This window comes from Notamacropus eugenii, chromosome 1 (genome assembly GCF_028372415.1).
Source record: "Notamacropus eugenii isolate mMacEug1 chromosome 1, mMacEug1.pri_v2, whole genome shotgun sequence".
NCBI lineage: Eukaryota > Metazoa > Chordata > Mammalia > Diprotodontia > Macropodidae > Notamacropus > Notamacropus eugenii.
The window spans coordinates 331,075,404-331,093,057 of record NC_092872.1 but is presented as its reverse complement, the minus strand read 5'-3'; the positions used below and the strand labels follow the sequence as shown (position 1 = coordinate 331,093,057).

Here is a 17,654-nt window from a genome sequence, read left to right as displayed (position 1 = left end):
ACTATTTTCCAGTTTTCTTGGTAGTTTTTTGTCAAATAATGAGTTCTTCTCCCAGAAGCTGGAGTCTTGGGATTTGTCAAACAGTAGATTTCTGTGGTCATTGAGTATTGTATCTTGTGTACCTAACATATTCCACTGATCCACCACTCTATTTCTTAGTCAGTATCAAATAGCTTTGATGATTAGAGCAGGCCTGATTCTGAAGAGGCAGAGGAACTAGAGTTTTTGCTGGGTTATAGAGAAAGCAAGGGAATTCCACAAAAACATGTACTTCTGCTTCATTGCCTATTAAAACTTTTGACTGTGTGAATCACAACAAGAAAACTAAAATTTTGACAATTGATCCCATTACTTCCTGACAAATAGAGGGAGAAGAAATGGAAGCCATGTCAGATTTTATATTCTTGGGTTCAAAGATCACTGAAGATAGTCACTGGAGCCATGAACTGGACTATCAGGAAAGCTGAGTCCTGCAGAATCAAAACTGAGAGTCCCTTAGACAAGCAAAGACATCATCACCTTGCCAATAAACGTCTATAGATAGTCAAAGCTATGGTTTTTCCAGTAGCAATGTATGGCTGTGAGAACTGGACTATCAGGAAAGCTGAGTCCTGCAGAATCGAAACTTTTGAACTGTGAGTCCCTCAGACACCAAGGAGATCATATCAGTCAATACTTAAAGAAATTAATTCATACTCTTCACTGGAAGGTCAAATACTGAAGCTGAAGCTTAAACACTTTGGCCACATAATGAGAAGATAGGACTCAGTGGAAAAGATACAATTGGGATAGATTGAATGCAAGAGGAGGGGGGGATAGGGAAGGATGAGAGGGATAGATAGTATCATGGAAGCAACCAACATGAGTTTGGACAGACTTCAGGAGATAGTAGAGGATAGAAAGGTCTGGTATGTTACGGTCAATAGGGTCACAAAGAGTGGGACAGAACTGAATGACTTAAAAACAACAACATAACAGGTAGTGCTACTATTTCACTTCTGAGTCATATGAAACTGAAAAACTGCTAGCTTAATACTGAATCAGACACCAGAAAAAACTGATTTCTCACTTTTTTCATTTAATTTGCAAAGCAGATATGTACTTGCAATTCAGAAAAAAATAACTGAACTAGATAGTACAACTCTCCCTTAAACTACAGAAAAGGAAAACCATTTTCAGAGTTGAAATTATTTAATAAAATCAAAATATAAAAATCCATAAGCTTTTGTATTTCTTTTGTCAAAATCAGGGTGGTTATAAAACACGTATAAGGAAATAATGTGACAGAATTAACTCCATCCTTACTGCTGTTAAATCTATGTTGGAAAAAAGGTGTCAATGTCATTGTCCACCAAGGTTTAAAATTTAGAAATAACAGAAAAAGAAATTTAAGACTGATAATTCAGAAGTCATATCATACAACTTTGGTTTAGAGTTTCTGAACTGAATGCAAACTTTTGTATTGGCATGTATTTGTAAAAAATGTTTTATTTGGTATTATGGAAAAAGATAGGATAGATAATTTACTTGGAGATTCAAACATAAGTGAAATGGAACCACTATACATAATACTGGATTGGGGTATTTATACATTTAAATGTCCAACCACAGGTAAACATTTATCTTTTTGGGAGAGGCACAGGTGGAGAGAGGCCGAAGGCAAAGTAACACAGTGGTGGGTCCAGGATCTTTGGCTTCACTGCCAGTGTCATCCAGCCTCAGGAATACTCCTGTATCACATCATCATCATGTCAATATTAACTTAGCGCTCCAGGCCAACAGCGGCAGAAGAGAGAGCAGTGTGAATCTTGAGAAGTCTACAGATACTGGATTTTAATCTGTCTTGTTCTGCACATTCACATTTTTTCATTTTGAAATAAAAAATGTTTTGATGCTAAGATCCTCCAATCATGGCTATTATTTAGGTTTGTCAAATACTTCAAATTAATTTTGAGTATATTTTAAAAAAGATAACTATGTTGTGACAAATGAACTTATTAAGAGGTTAGAGCTAAAGTACCCTTTATATGGAACAATTCCTTTCAGTAGTTAGTGTTCCTTAGAAGGAATTAAAGGAAAAAACAGCAATTGTACTCCCTTTCACATTAGACTTATTCTGAAAGCTTCTATGTAACTGAATGATTTACAACTCAGTACTTCTAATCTGTCCTTCCCATTCACACGAAATATATTGCATTTTTCTAAAATTAAAATTGTTTAAAGAAGGACAAAATCCCTGAGTTTTCTTGAATAAAGAGTGATTTTTCAGTTTTGAGGAACATCTAACTATTACTATATGCAGCTAACACTGTCTATCACTTTCTAGAATTACAGAACTTAAGAGTTGGAAGGTACTTAAACAGCCCCCTAGTTCAATCCATATATGAAAGTAATCTCCACTATACCCTCTGACAGATGGCAATTCAGACTATGCTTAAAGAGTTCCAAGGAGGGATAACCCACTCCCCTTCGAGACAGTCCATTCCACTTTGGGACGGTTCTGATTATTAGGAAGCTTTTCCTGGCAGCAAGCTCAAATGGGCCTCTGTAATTTCCTCCCCAGTGCCCTGGGTTCTTCCTCTGGGGACAAATGGAGTAAGTCTAACAGCTGTCATGCCTCTCCGGAGTCATCTCTTGCATGGGCTAATTGTTCCCAGTGCCTCATAAGAGATGGGAGCAAGGTCTTTTACCCTTCCCTCACAGGGTGACCCTCCTTTGTCTGGATGCTCCCAGGCTTACTGCATGCTGTTTACTGTAGAAGAAGCCTGGAAGGGCAGATGGTATCCAGGGGGCACTCTCCTCCCCAGCCCTGGGGGGCTAAGTTTCTCTATGCAGCCCAAGATCGCATGAGCTACTTTTGGTTACGATATCACCCACCTGACTTATATAAACATTACAGACCATTACAATTTCTACTGCTCTTTCAGAAAAACTTCATTCTAACCATGCTTCTCCCATTGTGAGGGTGATTATTTTGTCCACAAGTGCAAGACATTCCATTACGCCTTAACCAGATTCTCTGCAACTGTCAATTGTTGCTCTTACGCTTGCCCTGTGGGGCCAAGCAGAATAAGTCTAATCCCTCTTCCACAAGAGAACTCTTCAGATACAACGCATGCTGCCTTTCACATCATGAATGCCCAACATACAGGCTTATTGATTATTTGGTTGAAAGAATTGCTCAAATAGAACTATTTTTGCCTCATAAATCTTCTCTTATTAATAAGTCTTTAACTCTTTCAACTGGTCCTTCTGTAGAAATGACTCTCTAGGCCTTCCAAGTACCCCAGCTCCCTCCTCTGGATGCTCTGGAGCTTTATAGCATCTTGTCATGCTGGAATTAGAGAGAAGGGGCCTCAGACGTTATCTAAGCCGAACTTTTCAAAAACAAAGTATATGCATGAGCATATCTTACTTTACTAAACATTAAGTGAGCCAATAGCATAGCTGTTTCACACAGGTGTCAAACTCAGAGCGCACACGCCAGAAGCAGACTAGCAGAACTGAGTACGGCCCAAGCCAGATTAAAATACAATTTGGACAAGTTTAACAACAACAAAAAAATACAATGCAAAACAGAAAATGTGAATTTGTGGGGGTTTTTAATAGTGGTCTGTAGGATCAATCTGGTTCTTTTTTAAGTTTGATACTGCTAGTTTAGAGCATGTATTAATGAAGTCCAAGTAGAATGATTATTTCCTATCCAGACCAGTAAGCTTACAGAGAGAAAAACATCTCAGTTACCAAAAGACTTCTTTCCTTAATTCTGTCTCTTCAACGCATATGTTTGGCTCAGACAGAGTACATAGTTCAGTGCAAATCTGTGCATGTCCTATTGCTTGTGAGTCAACAGTGTCATCTTTATGTAGAGAAGAAAGGGCAAAGTAGGCAAGAAAAGGCTCATATGAGTAAAGGCCTCATCACCTCTTACTTCCCAGCCTCCACTCCCTGTTTTCCTGAAATAATCCAGAATTTGTAGGGAAATTGGAGAATCAAACATAGTTGAAGATTTTAAACATCTCCTTTTGAATGTAATTCCTTTCTTCCCATTCCTCTCATCCGAGGCATTTAGATTGTGAGTCTAGTGTTAAATTCTATGTTCTATATCATATCTTGTGGTTGATAAGTCAACACACAAGGCAAAATTTTATAGTAGACTGACATTCATAAATTCATATAAGCATACACACAAAATCTTGGCAAAGACTGGAAGCAAAGGCAGCAAACACTTGTGAGAAGTCCCGGGGCTCTACAGCAAGCAATAGAAGTGGCCTTGGTTTTCTTTTATTTCTTTCTCCCAATAGTTTGTGAGGAGCAGGGGAAGAAAGTAGGATGGACATAGTAAAGTATGTAGATACATTTGGAAAATACTAGTGAAAGATTATTTGTTGGATGCTGCAGGCTGACAGAGTTGTTAGAAAAGCAAGGACCACTGGAAGAGGAAGAAAGAAGAGGGAATAAGAAGGAACCAGAGAAACTAATGGCAGTGCCATGGAACTAGGAGACTTCAGAAGGGAGAAGGCAGCCAGAGAGCAGATGAAAGGAGATGGCCGTTGTGAGGACAAGAGCCACACGCAGCCAGGGATGCAGCACCTGTACCACCATTGGATTTGTCAAGGTTATTGTGACTCTGACAAGATTTCTCCCACTAGATTTCCTTGTTTTTTCTCGAATAGAGACTAACCATTTTAGGGATAGAGGGCAAGAAATGATAACTGTCAGGAAGGTGGGCTGTAATTACTTCCTACTGTATTAACTAAGGGAGAGTTGGGATATTAGCCCCTTTCTCTTGGTTTCTTTCTCTGCTCCAAGTAATTATTCAATAGTTATGTACTTACTGTTAGTCTTTTGCTTAAAGAAAGGAAACTGAATGTACTGTTAAGGAGAGCTTAGGACTAGTCAGATTTGGATTTTCTCAGAAACATTCTAATTGAGGGCATGAATCAAGGACAGTACTAATTGTTGGGAACCCTACAACGGAGGCTGTATCCATATCAGTTCAGACTCTGGTAACAGGTGACAGGTTACAAACATTAAACCACAAATATCACTGTAACTAAGTCGATTAAATCCTGTTCTCCTGGCAACAAACAACAGGATCCAGTTATCATCTGAACATTTCAATTTACATTTTCTTTAAGCAAAAGGAAATATAAGGAAGTGCTGCAAATCAGCAAACATTAGGACTTGGGCATTTCTTCAATTAGAGAAGAGGATGTCATTATTATGCCTCCTGAACTTTGGAATGTAGCACTACAGGTTTGTAACAACAGGAAGAAAAATCATGTACTAAGTATAACTTTGACCCTCAGAGTTTCAGAATCTTACTTGATGAAACTGTTTAGGGCTAGACTTGGTAATACATTCAGCTCCTTGTAAAAGATACCTTATTTTGAATAGCATTTAAGGGAATAAATTCAATTTATCTTCAAGATAATGAGGCAAATGCCTTGCCTCCTCTTGATTTATTTTAAAATCAGGGAATAAAAAAATTAAAAGGCCAACTATTTCTGTTTCCTGACATGTAGAGTGAAATCCTTGGAAAATTAAAAAGAAGCAAACAGCCCAGAGAAACGAAACTCTCCAAAAGTGTCTCAAATTGTTTAGAGCACCACTAATTTAAGCCAATTCAACAAATAGTAAATTTGGGTCTTTCAAAAACTACTTTTCAAATAACAATATGATTACCAGACTGGTAAAAATTAAAAGAGTATAGAGGCAGATATTGACAGAATAAGCTGCAACTGATTTAAATCAACATGATCTCTATTTGAGTAGTTGAAAGCACATTCTGGCTGAAATACATAACAATATGTATGTACTTTTTGTTTTTACATGAGAAATTAGGAACATTTAAAGATGTTAGTTAATGTATTATGTTAGTCAAAATAATCTCCAAAAAACTTGTTCTTGATTTAAAAAATGGATAAGGCCACACTTGGCATCAGGAAAATCTGAGTTCCTAAGCCATGTCAGATAGTACCGTGTGACCATGTCATTTAGCCTCTCTAAACCAGTTTCCTCATCTATAAAAATGGTAAAAATCATTCATAATTGAGGACATTTCCTTTCTTCCCCTTTACTTCTCAATCCATTCTAATCCTCCATCATACAAGACAATTCTTGTCACCAAAGTCCTTGGCAATACTGAATGATTCAGCATCAGAAACCTGTGTGGTTTTAGTAATGGAGATGACATTATAGATGCATTAATATCTGCTTTGCTGTTGTACCCTAAGGATCACTGGGTCTTCTCATCTGACTTAAAACTCCTTGAAAACAGAGACTGTCTCTTCTTTTCCATTTGTATTCACAGCACTTAGCACAATGCTTTGCAGGAAGTCACTTAATTAGAATTTATAAAGTGTCTGGTAGGTTCAAGCCACTGTGCTAGGTGCTGGCAATTCAAAGAATTGTGAAAAATGGTGCCTGCTCTCAAAAAGCTCAGTCTAAAGGGGAGACAACATGCAAACGATGCACAAACAAGATCTCTATTGGACATGCTGTTTGGGTAGTCCTAGACGGAAGATGAGGTTAAGGAGGACTGGGAAAATCTTCTTGCAAAAGATACTACTTTAGCTGAGACTTCAAGGAAGCCAGGAAGCAGAGATATGGAGGGAGAGTTCTCTACGAGTAGGGAGATAGACAATTGTGTATGAAGAATAGGCAGGACAATGTCACTGGTGCAGAGAATGCTGGGGAGGGAGAGTAAGGTTTATACCTTATAACCAGAGAATTTTATGTTAGATCCTGGAGGAAATAGAGAGTCACTGGAGTTTAGTGAATGGGGTGGGGGAGGTAGAGAGGGAAGGAGGCTTGGTGGCGATTTGATCAGTCCTCTTAGTAAGATTACTTTGATAGCTGAGTAGGGGAAAGCAGTCAGAGAGAAAGAGTGGTGGGATAGATAAGAGCAGAGTGGAGAGAGAACAGTGTCCCAAAAACCTAGAGAGAAGACAAGGAGAAGAGGGTGATCAACAGGGTCAAAGACTGTAGAGAGGGCAAAAAGGGTGAAGACTTTTAAAAGGCCATTGGGTTTGTCAATTAAGAGACCAGTGGTAACTTTAGAGAGAGGAGTTTCAATTGAATGATGAGATCAGAAAGAGTTAAGAAGAGAGCAAGAAGAAAACAAGTAGAAGAACCTCTTGTAGAAGACCTTCTCATGGAGTTTAGTCTCACAAGGGAGGAGAGATATAGGATGACAGCTAGAAAGGATGGGCAGATAAAGTGAGGGTTTTTTAAGAATGAGGGAGACATGGGCATGTTTTGTAGACAGTAGGGAAGCAGCCAGTGGACAAAGAGTGGCTGAATATTAATGAAAGAGCAAGGATGATAGAGGGAGCAATCTGCTATAGAAGATGGTTTAAAATGGGATCCCTTGTACATGCAGGGAGGTTTGCCTTGGTAAAAAGAGCTACCTCTTTGTGTGAAGTAGTCGTGAAGGTGCAAATAGTGATAGGAGGTATCTGAGTTATGTGAGAAGAAGAGGGAGCTCTCAGTCTCAAAGTTTTCAGTGAAATATGAGGCAAGGTTCTCACCTGAAAGGGTAGAGGAAAGGGGAAATGTGGCAAGTTTGAAAAGGGATGGAAAGTTTTGGAAAAGCCACTTGTGGTCAGTGGGATAGTGAACTGGTTAGGGAGGTATAAAAGGATTGTCTTGATAGAATGTGAGAAAACTTGACATTATGTAACACAAACCTGTAAGGGACTCAGAATGATTTCATCATTTTCTCCAGTTTCATTTACACCAATAAATGCTTTTTCATTTGTTCATCATTTAATTAAAGACATTCTCTCCAATGTTACCAAAGATTTCTTAATTGCCACATGCAAAACTTTTAGTCCTCATTCATCTTGACACCTTGGCAGCATTTAACACTATTTGACACTATTGACCTTGGACACACGATTCTCTTGGATATTTTCTCCTCCCTGGGTTTTGTGAAACAGTTCTCCTTGATCCTTGTGGCTTTTCCCTTTAAATTTTCTTTGTAAGATAATCATAGGTACTACTCTATATGCTTAGGTGTAACCCAGGGCTCTATCTTGGGTACTCATTTTCCTTTATACATCCTCACTTTTTGGTAGAGTTTAATTATCATTTTTACAAATATCACTTCAAGATCTATTATATCCAGCCTTAGTCTCTCTCCTGAGCTAACATAGTGTCAACTATCAGACATTCTAAATTGGACATCATCTCTCTCTCTCTGTCTCTCTCTCTGTCTCTGTCTCTGTCTCTGTCTCTGCCTATCTGTGTATCTCAGGCCTTTCTGATTCCAAGGCCAGCAATTTATCACTGTTCCACCTAACTGCTTTAAGTTATCATTATTATTGTTATTAATTGTTCATCATCACCATCATCACCTCAAGACAAAACTGAAAGCAGTGATACTGTAATTTCCAATAAAATAACTTTGTAGTCCAGACAAACTATAAATGGCTCATTACGGGGCTATGATGGAGACTAACTTCTTGTGATCATAGAGTCAGGTGATTCATGAATAAGGACAGTAACCATGAAGATGAAGGAATCAATAAATCAATAAGCATTTATCAAGTACTTACTTTGTGTCAGAAACTCTGCTAAGCTCTGGAGATAAAAACACAAAAATGAAATAATTCCTACCTCAAGGACCTTATACTCTATCTGGGAAGGCAAGACATATATATGTGCACGCACCCACACACAAACACATATACACTCTGTGTGTAGCATATGATTCCCTCATTTCTGAACCTCTAGATATCTCCATGTTCAGTGAGGGAAATAATAATTATGCTAGTATGATCAACTCCCATACTGATATACACTGTACTAAACTGGACCTTTGAATCAAACAGCCAACACATTTAATAGAAATAGAATAGGATGGTGGTAGCCTTGATAGAAGTGGGGAAAGTCTGGAAAGGGAAAAGACAATGTACTCTGTCTCAGAAAGTGGAATTTAAGATGCTATATGTCATAAAGCCTAAAATATCCAATAGGCTGGAGCCCAGGAGAAATACTAGGGTTAATATATAAATTTGTGAGTTTATCTGCATTGAGATCATTAAACATGAGGGTTGTTGATCAAGTACAGAGAGAGTATAAAGAGAGAATAAAAGAGAAGCCATACGGAGGCTTGGAGTACACACACACACTTAGGGGATGTGAAGTAAAAAATGAACCAGGAAACAAGAACTTGAAAAAGAGTAATTAGTTAGTTATGAAGAAAACCAAGAGAGAAGAGTGCCATAAAAACACAGAGAGAAGAATGTACGTAAGAGAAGCTTGCAGAGACCTCAACAAAGGTGAAAATTCTCATTATACTCATCACTATTACACTCAAAAGATCCTCAGAATGGTTAATTAAGAAATCATTGGTAACTGTAGAGAGAGTTGTTTTCAGTTGATTGACTGCTTTACAAGCTAAACTGCAAAGAGTTGATAAATGAGTAAAACTCCTTTCCAAGAAATTTGTGAAAAAAAGAAAAAGATCCAAACTAAAAATGTTTTGATCTACTGAGAGCTTTTTGGAATGGGTGAGGCTTGGTCAAATTTGTAGGCAATGGGGAGGAAAACAGTAGACAAGAAGAAACTGAAGATTAAGGAGGGAGGGAGGAATGAAGGGAAGGAGAGAGAGAGAGAGAGAGAGAGAGAGAGAGAGAGAGAGAGAGAGAGAGAGGGAATGACTGTGGGGACAATATGCTGCAGAAGACAGGAAGGGATGGAATTAAGAACACATGTAGAGGAGATAGCCTTGGTAAGAAAAAGGGTCACCTCTTCATCAAAGACTGGAATGAAGGAAGAGAGAATGAGGAATGATGTTAGAAGATTTTGAGAGGTAGAGAAGAGGGAGCTCACAGTGAACCATTTGCATTTTCTCATTAAAATAAGAGGCCAGATTTGCAGCTGAAAGAAGGGGGCACAGGATAGTATGGGAGAATGAGAGAGAAGAAAGTCTAGAATAGTCTCTGTGGGAAGTGGGACAGAAAATCAATTAGGAATAATAGGACTATCTTGCTGAGGTGAGGGTCTAGTTGAGATTTAATAACAAATTTATAGTGGACTTTGCTCAATTGATCACTTTCAGTTTTATTCCATTCTGTTCAATAAACATTTACTAAGCAGCTACTATGTGCCAGACACCGTACATGTGAGTAGGAGCAAAGGTGGTAGATACTGGGAGTAGGGGATTCAAGATCAGAAGGCAGTATAGAGGTGAACTGGTTAACTGTAGGGTCAGGTTTGGGAAGGGGGGAAAGTGTAGACAGAGCAGAGGTGATAGCCTGGGAGACTGATAATGGATGGAAGGACTGGAGGTTAGTCTGGATAAAGAATAGGTTTAGAAAGAATAAGACACGTGAAGAGATGGAATGTGTGATAGCTGATCATGATCTGATAACAAAATATGAGAGTTTTTATTCACAGAAGTGGAATTAAATTAATGGTGAGATCATCCTTGTGTATAGTCAAGGTGGAGTCAAAGAGTAGGTCATGGGTGTTGAGGAAATGGGAGATTATAATATTTGAGGAGATATTAACATGCACATTGAATTCTTGTACCATAGGAATGGAAAGAAAGACTATGGACCATGTACTGAAATTCTTGAGAAAGGAATTGAAGGAAAAGAAGGACCAGGGAAGCATATACTGCTGCCTTGACTAGGTTATTATCAGTGACTCTCACTGCTGGCTCTTCTTCTGTCAAAGGGCATTTGGGGTCCTAAAAATGCTGTCATTTTATTCCTTAGAAGCAACTGTGGTAGGACTACTTAGATGCTCAGAGAGTATACTGCTGCTGCCCAGCTAGGTTGGTTCTTCTAAAACTGGAAATAGGGAGAAGAGGAAGCTAATTTAATGATCCTAACTCTATTACTTTACAACAGCAAAATGAATCTACAGCCCTAAGAGATCTGACCAGGGCTACCATTATCATTAAGGGAGAATGCGAAGAGAATAGACTTAAGAAATGCAGTACTTACTGCAACAGAAAGAGAAATGGGCAGTCCTGACAGCTGGTGGTAATTTGTTTTCTTGTTTAAAACTGGCAGTTAGATTGCTTCTTGAGAGGCAAGAATTTATGACAAATGGCAAATGTGTTTTAATATCCCCAGAATGTATTGTCACCCTAAATAGTTTCAGTAATAATAAGGTGTTACCAAACCCTGGTCTTTGAAAATCTTTTCCAACTGATGGCATCTGTTAAAGACAAACGGGTAAAAGATCGGATAACAATGCATAAGCTTTGTTACTTCTACAGAAACTTTAATAACAAGATTCATGAAGTCCTAATTAAGAGATTTAATCATAGGGAATAAGTTCTTTCATTTCCCACTTTAGGCATTTGAGCTTTGGTGCAAAGATGCTCACACACTATGTGTCAGACTAATTTTCTTCTATTACAGTTTATTTTCTATTTAATTTTATTTTCAGTTACAATTTCTCTTTTTCCTCCAACTCTTCTCCCTCCTCACCCATTGGGAAGGCAAGAAATACAAAACCATTATAAATCTTTTGTATAATTTTAGAGGCAGAAGTATACATATATAAATATATACACACATATGTATACATGCATGTGTTATACATATATGTATTATTCCATAGCCATAGTCACTTAGACACTTCCCTTAATATATTGTAATGGATCAATACCCAAGATTACTAATAAAATAAACAATACTTGCTCATATAATATCCCTTTAAATGTGCCTTACTTTCAATAGTCAATGGAAATTCTATTAAACAATTAGTTACGAATTATGACATTTCTTTATATTATTGCTGGTAAAACATTTTTTCCTGACTATAGTAATAATACTTAATTAACAGGAAAAAGAAGTTGAAAAGCTGAATGTTTTATGACACAACCTATATTTTCTTTTTATGGCAAAAAATTTAACTAAACAGAGTTTGATTTCATAAGAATACTTCCTTATGATCAGGTTCAACTTTGCCAACACCTTAGGCTAAAATCGATGTAATCTTACCTGTAGTAAATGCGTAGTGTCTGCATTTCTTCTTTTAATTTTTTATACTGTTGCACAGCAGTTTCTCTATCTTGTTGCATAGATAACAACTTTTCCTGCAAATAGATGGTTCAAAATTTATGAAAGGTGCTATTTTCAGTGTTTTTTTAACTTTCCATATAATACTGCTACGTGAATGTCAGAGATAAGGCATGGCCTTTGATTATAGAGAACTCTCTTTGAGGTAACTCTCTGTACCAAACAATACAGATCAGCCCTTTATCTACAATTTATATTTGTGAAATCTGGAACCAATTTTAGCACTATTCCATAGGTTTATCCCATAAAATGCTACAATTCTATATTAATATTGTCATTATTGTTATTACTACCAATAAAACTCAGAAAATTCTGAGTGTGTGGCCAGGCCATTTTCTGGATTCTCCTTGCGGGGACAGGGGAAAGAGCCATGCAATCCAAAGTTGATCTCATTAACTAGTAATTTGGTATTTTAATGTTCTTTTATGACAATCATTTCAAATAAGCACACCACAATATCTAAAGAACCACAAAATTTGACAGTTGGAAGGAACCTCAGTGACTATCGAATCCACCCTATTCATGAAAGGCGTCTCCACTCTTAACATACCCAACAAGTATGCCACAGATTAATTTTTTCCAAATTTATCAATTTATTTGTTTTCAGTTTTCAACAATCATTTTCATAAGTTCCAAATTTTCTCCCTTTTCTCCCCACCCCTCCTCAAAACAGCATCCAATCTTATGTGGGCTCTACACATACATTCCTGTTAAACACATTTTCACCTTAGTCATGCTGCAGTAAAGATTAATTTTTTAAAAGAATAATCATAGACCTACTACTAGCCACAGATGTAGAAATTTGATGAACCTGTTCTTTTCTTCTTTTCTCAGAGTTCAAAAGCAATAGTTTAAAATGAATTCACTTTATCACTGTACACAGGAAGAAGTTACACCTCAGAGTCCCAAACTGGGACCTGAGCTTGAGTCCCAATTCTGACATGTATACTTGACTGACCTTTGGCAAGTCATTTAACTTCTTCAGGTTTGTTATTTCAGCATTAAAAAACAAAAGCAGTTAAATCTGGTCTTCCACACCTATTCTAGTAAAAATCTAAAACTCATATGAGGACAAATAATGTTTAAGAAATCCAGTGAGAAACAATAGTAAGTGACATCTTCCTCTCCCAGAACAGCACACTAAGCCAGCCAGAAACCCACAGGCATAAGAAAAGGGAGCTGCCAGTAAAGCCAACGTAAGGCCATGTAAATGAGCCAGCAATCTCACAGTATAATCAGAGATTGGCCAAGTACAGTTATTGCCTGCGGAGCTCTGTCTTTGAAAGCACAGCAGAAGTTCTGAAGAGAAAGCCTTAGGGGATTCAGAACCCCTTAGAAGCTACATGAAGTATTAGGGACCAGTGTGGCATCATATTACTCAAGATGAGACATCTCTGGGATCTGAGGTCCCCGACAGTACTGAGACTATGGAGGGCAGTGAAACATTCAGCTCTTTGAACCTCAAAGATTCAAGAAACTTAACAAGTTTTAGGTCAGTGCAGAAACCTGGGTGACCAGGGATGAGACCAATTAGGGGTGACCATCCCTTCCAAGAGCACAGTAGGAGATGGAAATTGGATCTTGCCAAAACCCTAAGTGAAGAACTAAGGCTAGTGAGATAAATAAACCAAAGGAAACTTCCACAACTCTAAAGAACTATTTATAGATCCAAAGAAGGGCCCAAATCCAACCCTGGAGAAAGTGATGCCATAACAATTCCAAACATTTTCCATTCATGAAAAATGGATTTTCCCCAAGGATTACATGAATACTGAGAAAAAATAAAGAGACAAGCCCAGAGGTAAACATCAAAATGAGAAAGAGAAGGTGGAACTGAACTATAGCAGAGAAAAGAGATATTAAGGATGGTCATTGGCCCTACAAGCATCTCAGAGCAGAAAACTCAGCCAGATTTCACCAATGTACTCATTGACTATGAGTACTTAGGCAAGATCTGTTTTCCACCCAACTTCTCATTTCTTCTGGTGCCTGACTAGTCTTTCTCTGTCTGTATAAATAATCTGTTGTTTTATTAACTGAACATTTTCAGTAATCTGATTTTTGCCTCAACAAAAGAGGCCAGAGGCAGAGGGCTCAACCTCTGCCTGTTAGGAATTATCTTTAATGGAGTCTCAGAGTGATTGTAATTAAACTCACAAATTTTCATGTAAAATAAACTCTGTGAAAGTTGCAAAGGAGGAAACCATGTAGGTTTTGGGTTGATTATATCACTCCTGGGTATAAAATAAGCAAATTAGCAGATTATTACAATATCATCAAGACTAAATTTGCCTCTCTGCAACTTTCACCTGTTGTTTGAAAACACCAACTTTGCCTCTTGGCTTTCAGTCTCTTTCCAGGGGGCCAGCTAGGTGGTGCTGTGGATAGAGCACTAGTGCAACAGTCAGGAGGACCTGAGTTCAAATATCACCTCAGACACTTGACACTCACTAGCTATGTGACCTTGGACAAGTCACTTACCCCCATTGCCTCATCCTGGGTCATCTCCAGTCATCCTGATGAATATCTGGTTACTGGATTCAGATGGCTCTGGAGGAGAAGTGAGGCTGGTGACCTGCACAGCCCCTCCTCGCTCAAAACAAAGTCAAGTGCAAGTCATGTCACCATTTCTCTGTTGGCATGATCTTCTTTAGCAATGAAAGATGAACACATACACTTTCCAACCTCAACAAGGTGGCCAAATGCATATTGGTAAAACACAAATCTGACCAATCACTCTTATGCTTAACTCAAAATTCTTTAACATCATCCTTTTTCATCTAAACTGAACTAAAAAAACTCTTCAGGCTGGTATTTAAACCCTCAACAATCTGACTCCCTTCTATATTTCCAGGTTTAATATTCTCCTTTTCATGAACTCACTGTTCGAGTCAAAGTGACCTTCAAGCACTTTCCTGTATTTGACCTTTCATCTCTCCCACCCAAGCCTTTGCACACGTGGTTCTCATGTCTGGAATAGATTCTTCTCATCTATGCCTCTTCACATTCCCACCTTCCTTCAAATCATAGTCCAGGTGCCACTTCCTACATGAGAGCTTTCCTGATTACTTATTAGCACTCCTTCCCTCGCAAAATTACTTTGTATTTACTCACTTGTGTACATATTGTTGTCCATTTCCTATTTTTGATTGTCAATTACTTGTTTAAATAGTTCAGGATTAAGTTATTTCAACTGCATAGCATATCTTTTTCTCATTATTATTCGTTCTTCCTGCTTTTTACCAATTCTGATCTTAGCTCTGACAAGTCAGTGGTCTAATTGTATACACACAGCTGATTCGGGGATAACTCCTACATGAATAACAAATATATTCCTGTCTACTGAAATATAATCTATTTCTTTTTGTGGTGTTATTTGGTGCGTGCCATGTCCTGAATATACCAATTCTTTTCTTGAAGAAAGTGTTCATGATAAATGAACATGAATCTTCTGTGTATCTATGTCTTTAACTCCTTTCATTCCTCCTTCATGAACCATACTTTTCCATGCATTTTTATTCCTATTGTCCCCTTTTCCTACCTTTGGAATGAAGTCATCAAGTATCAGAATGTATGTTGGTTTAATTTAAAGGGCATTATCAAGTTTTTTCCATAGAGTTTCTCTACTTTTCATCCTCAGCAACCAATATTGGGGCATGAGCTACAGTTATTTTCCATGATAATCTTTTCCCAATTACTAATAACTGTGATGACAATTATGATGGCAATGTGTGATGACCAAATATCCCATAAAGTAATATTTCTTTTTGTCTTTGAGTGTATAATAAAGTCTTCTCATCTCCATATTTCTTGACTTCTGGTTTCCTTCAAATCCCAGCTGAAATCTCATTTTCTACCACAAGACTTTCCTGAGCTCCCTTAATGTTAGTGCCTTTGTCTATTGATAATTTCCAATTTATCCTATGTATATCTTTTTGGTATATAGTTGTGTGTATGTTGTCTCCTGCATTGGGTTGTGAGCTTCTTGAGAGTAAGATCTGCCTGTTACATCACAGATCCTGGCACACAAGCAGTCACTTAATAGATTGACTTGACTTGATTCATTGTTCATTTTCCCCAAATTACTGATTATGATGGAGGAGTTGTACTATGACATTCCTTCTGCCTTCTTCATTAAGTAACTTCTCCTTTTGTTCAAATGTATTATCCAAACCAGATCCAGGTAGCCTTATCTTATGACACCGTCCCCCGCCCTGCCCCAGCCAAAGACATTCTATTTCTATCTTCAATGAGTTCTGTACCTGCCTCTGAGTTGTTTCCTCTGCCTCAGCTCTTGTCCTCACAAAAGAGGATTTCAACATACATGCTGATGCTCTCTCAATACTGTAATATCTCAGTTCTCATTCTACTCAATTCTCATGACCCACCTCAGTTACACACAGAGATGTAGTAATCTTTGGTCTTGCTATTGCCCTCAAGTGTTCTACTTCCATGTTCATGAATTCTGAGATTCCTTTATTAGATCACAATTTTTTATAATTCCATCTCTTTATAACTTATGACATATACCTCTGTTCTTCATTCTTACCATAATCTACATCTCTTTCACCCTTTAGTTCTTTCCCAAGCCATCATCCCTGCCATAATATCATTCCCATTTTCTAACTAGTCTTTAGTTTAACCCTGTCTACTATGTGGTGGATGCAGTGCTGGAATTCAAGTCAGGAAGAGCTGAGTTCATATCAGACACTACCTGCGTGATCCCGGGCAAGTCACTTACTCTCAGTTGGTCTTCAGTTCTTACAACCATAAAAAGGGGTTATAATAACATCTACCTCTCAATGTTGTTGTGAGGATCAAGTGAGATAATATCTGTAAAGCACTTAGCTTTCCACCTTAAAAATGTGTCTTGTTCATGTTCCTCTTTAATCACATAGCCACCACTCTGGTATAAGCTCTCATCACTTTACACTCAGACTACTATAAGAGCCTTCATGTCTCATGGCTCTGTCTACTCCATCCTTCCTTAATCTGACAAAGGGATCTTCCTTTCAGTGCAGGTCTGACCATGTCATCTTCTACTCAGTAAATTCTAGTGGCTTCTTATTATCTCTAGAGACAAATATAAAATCTTTTGTCTTTATAGCCCTTTATAACCTGGCTCCTTTCTATCTTTCTTCTTTCACTTTATTCCCCTCCATACACAGATCTAGCTACCCTAAACTACTTGCTATTTCTCATACAAAATGCTCCATCTCGTGACACATTTTTAACTGGTCATGGCCCATGACTGCAATCTTCTCCTTCCTTACCTCTTCCTTCTAGCTTCCTTGACTCCTTTCATGATAGCTCAAATCCCATATTTTGTAGGAGGTCCCCTTACTCTTCCTTCTGAAATGACCTTCCATTTATTCTATATAATCTTTATCTATCTATCTATCTATCTATCTATCTATCTATCTATCTATCTATCTATCTAGTATGTAAAATTATTTCATGTTGCTTCCTACATTAGTATATGAGATCTTTGAGAACTAGGACAATGTTTTTGCCTTTCTTTGTTTCTTCACTGCTTAGCACAATTCCTAGTACATAGTCAGGACTCAATAAACATGTATTGACTGAACTGGAAAATGCAGCAGA

The 17,654-nt window shown here is 37.8% G+C and overlaps 1 protein-coding gene across 6 annotated transcripts in view; it reads right to left on the bottom strand.

Moving 5' to 3' along the window:
• MIPOL1 (mirror-image polydactyly 1) overlaps positions 1–17,654 on the bottom strand; it is a 539,636-nt gene that overhangs the window by 127,466 nt on the left and 394,516 nt on the right. For all 6 annotated transcript variants that reach the window (XM_072629753.1, XM_072629752.1, XM_072629749.1 and 3 more), the window contains one exon: positions 11,973–12,067. In XM_072629753.1, the coding sequence (XP_072485854.1) occupies positions 11,973–12,067 (95 nt within the window). The remainder of the gene's footprint in view (positions 1–11,972; positions 12,068–17,654) is intronic.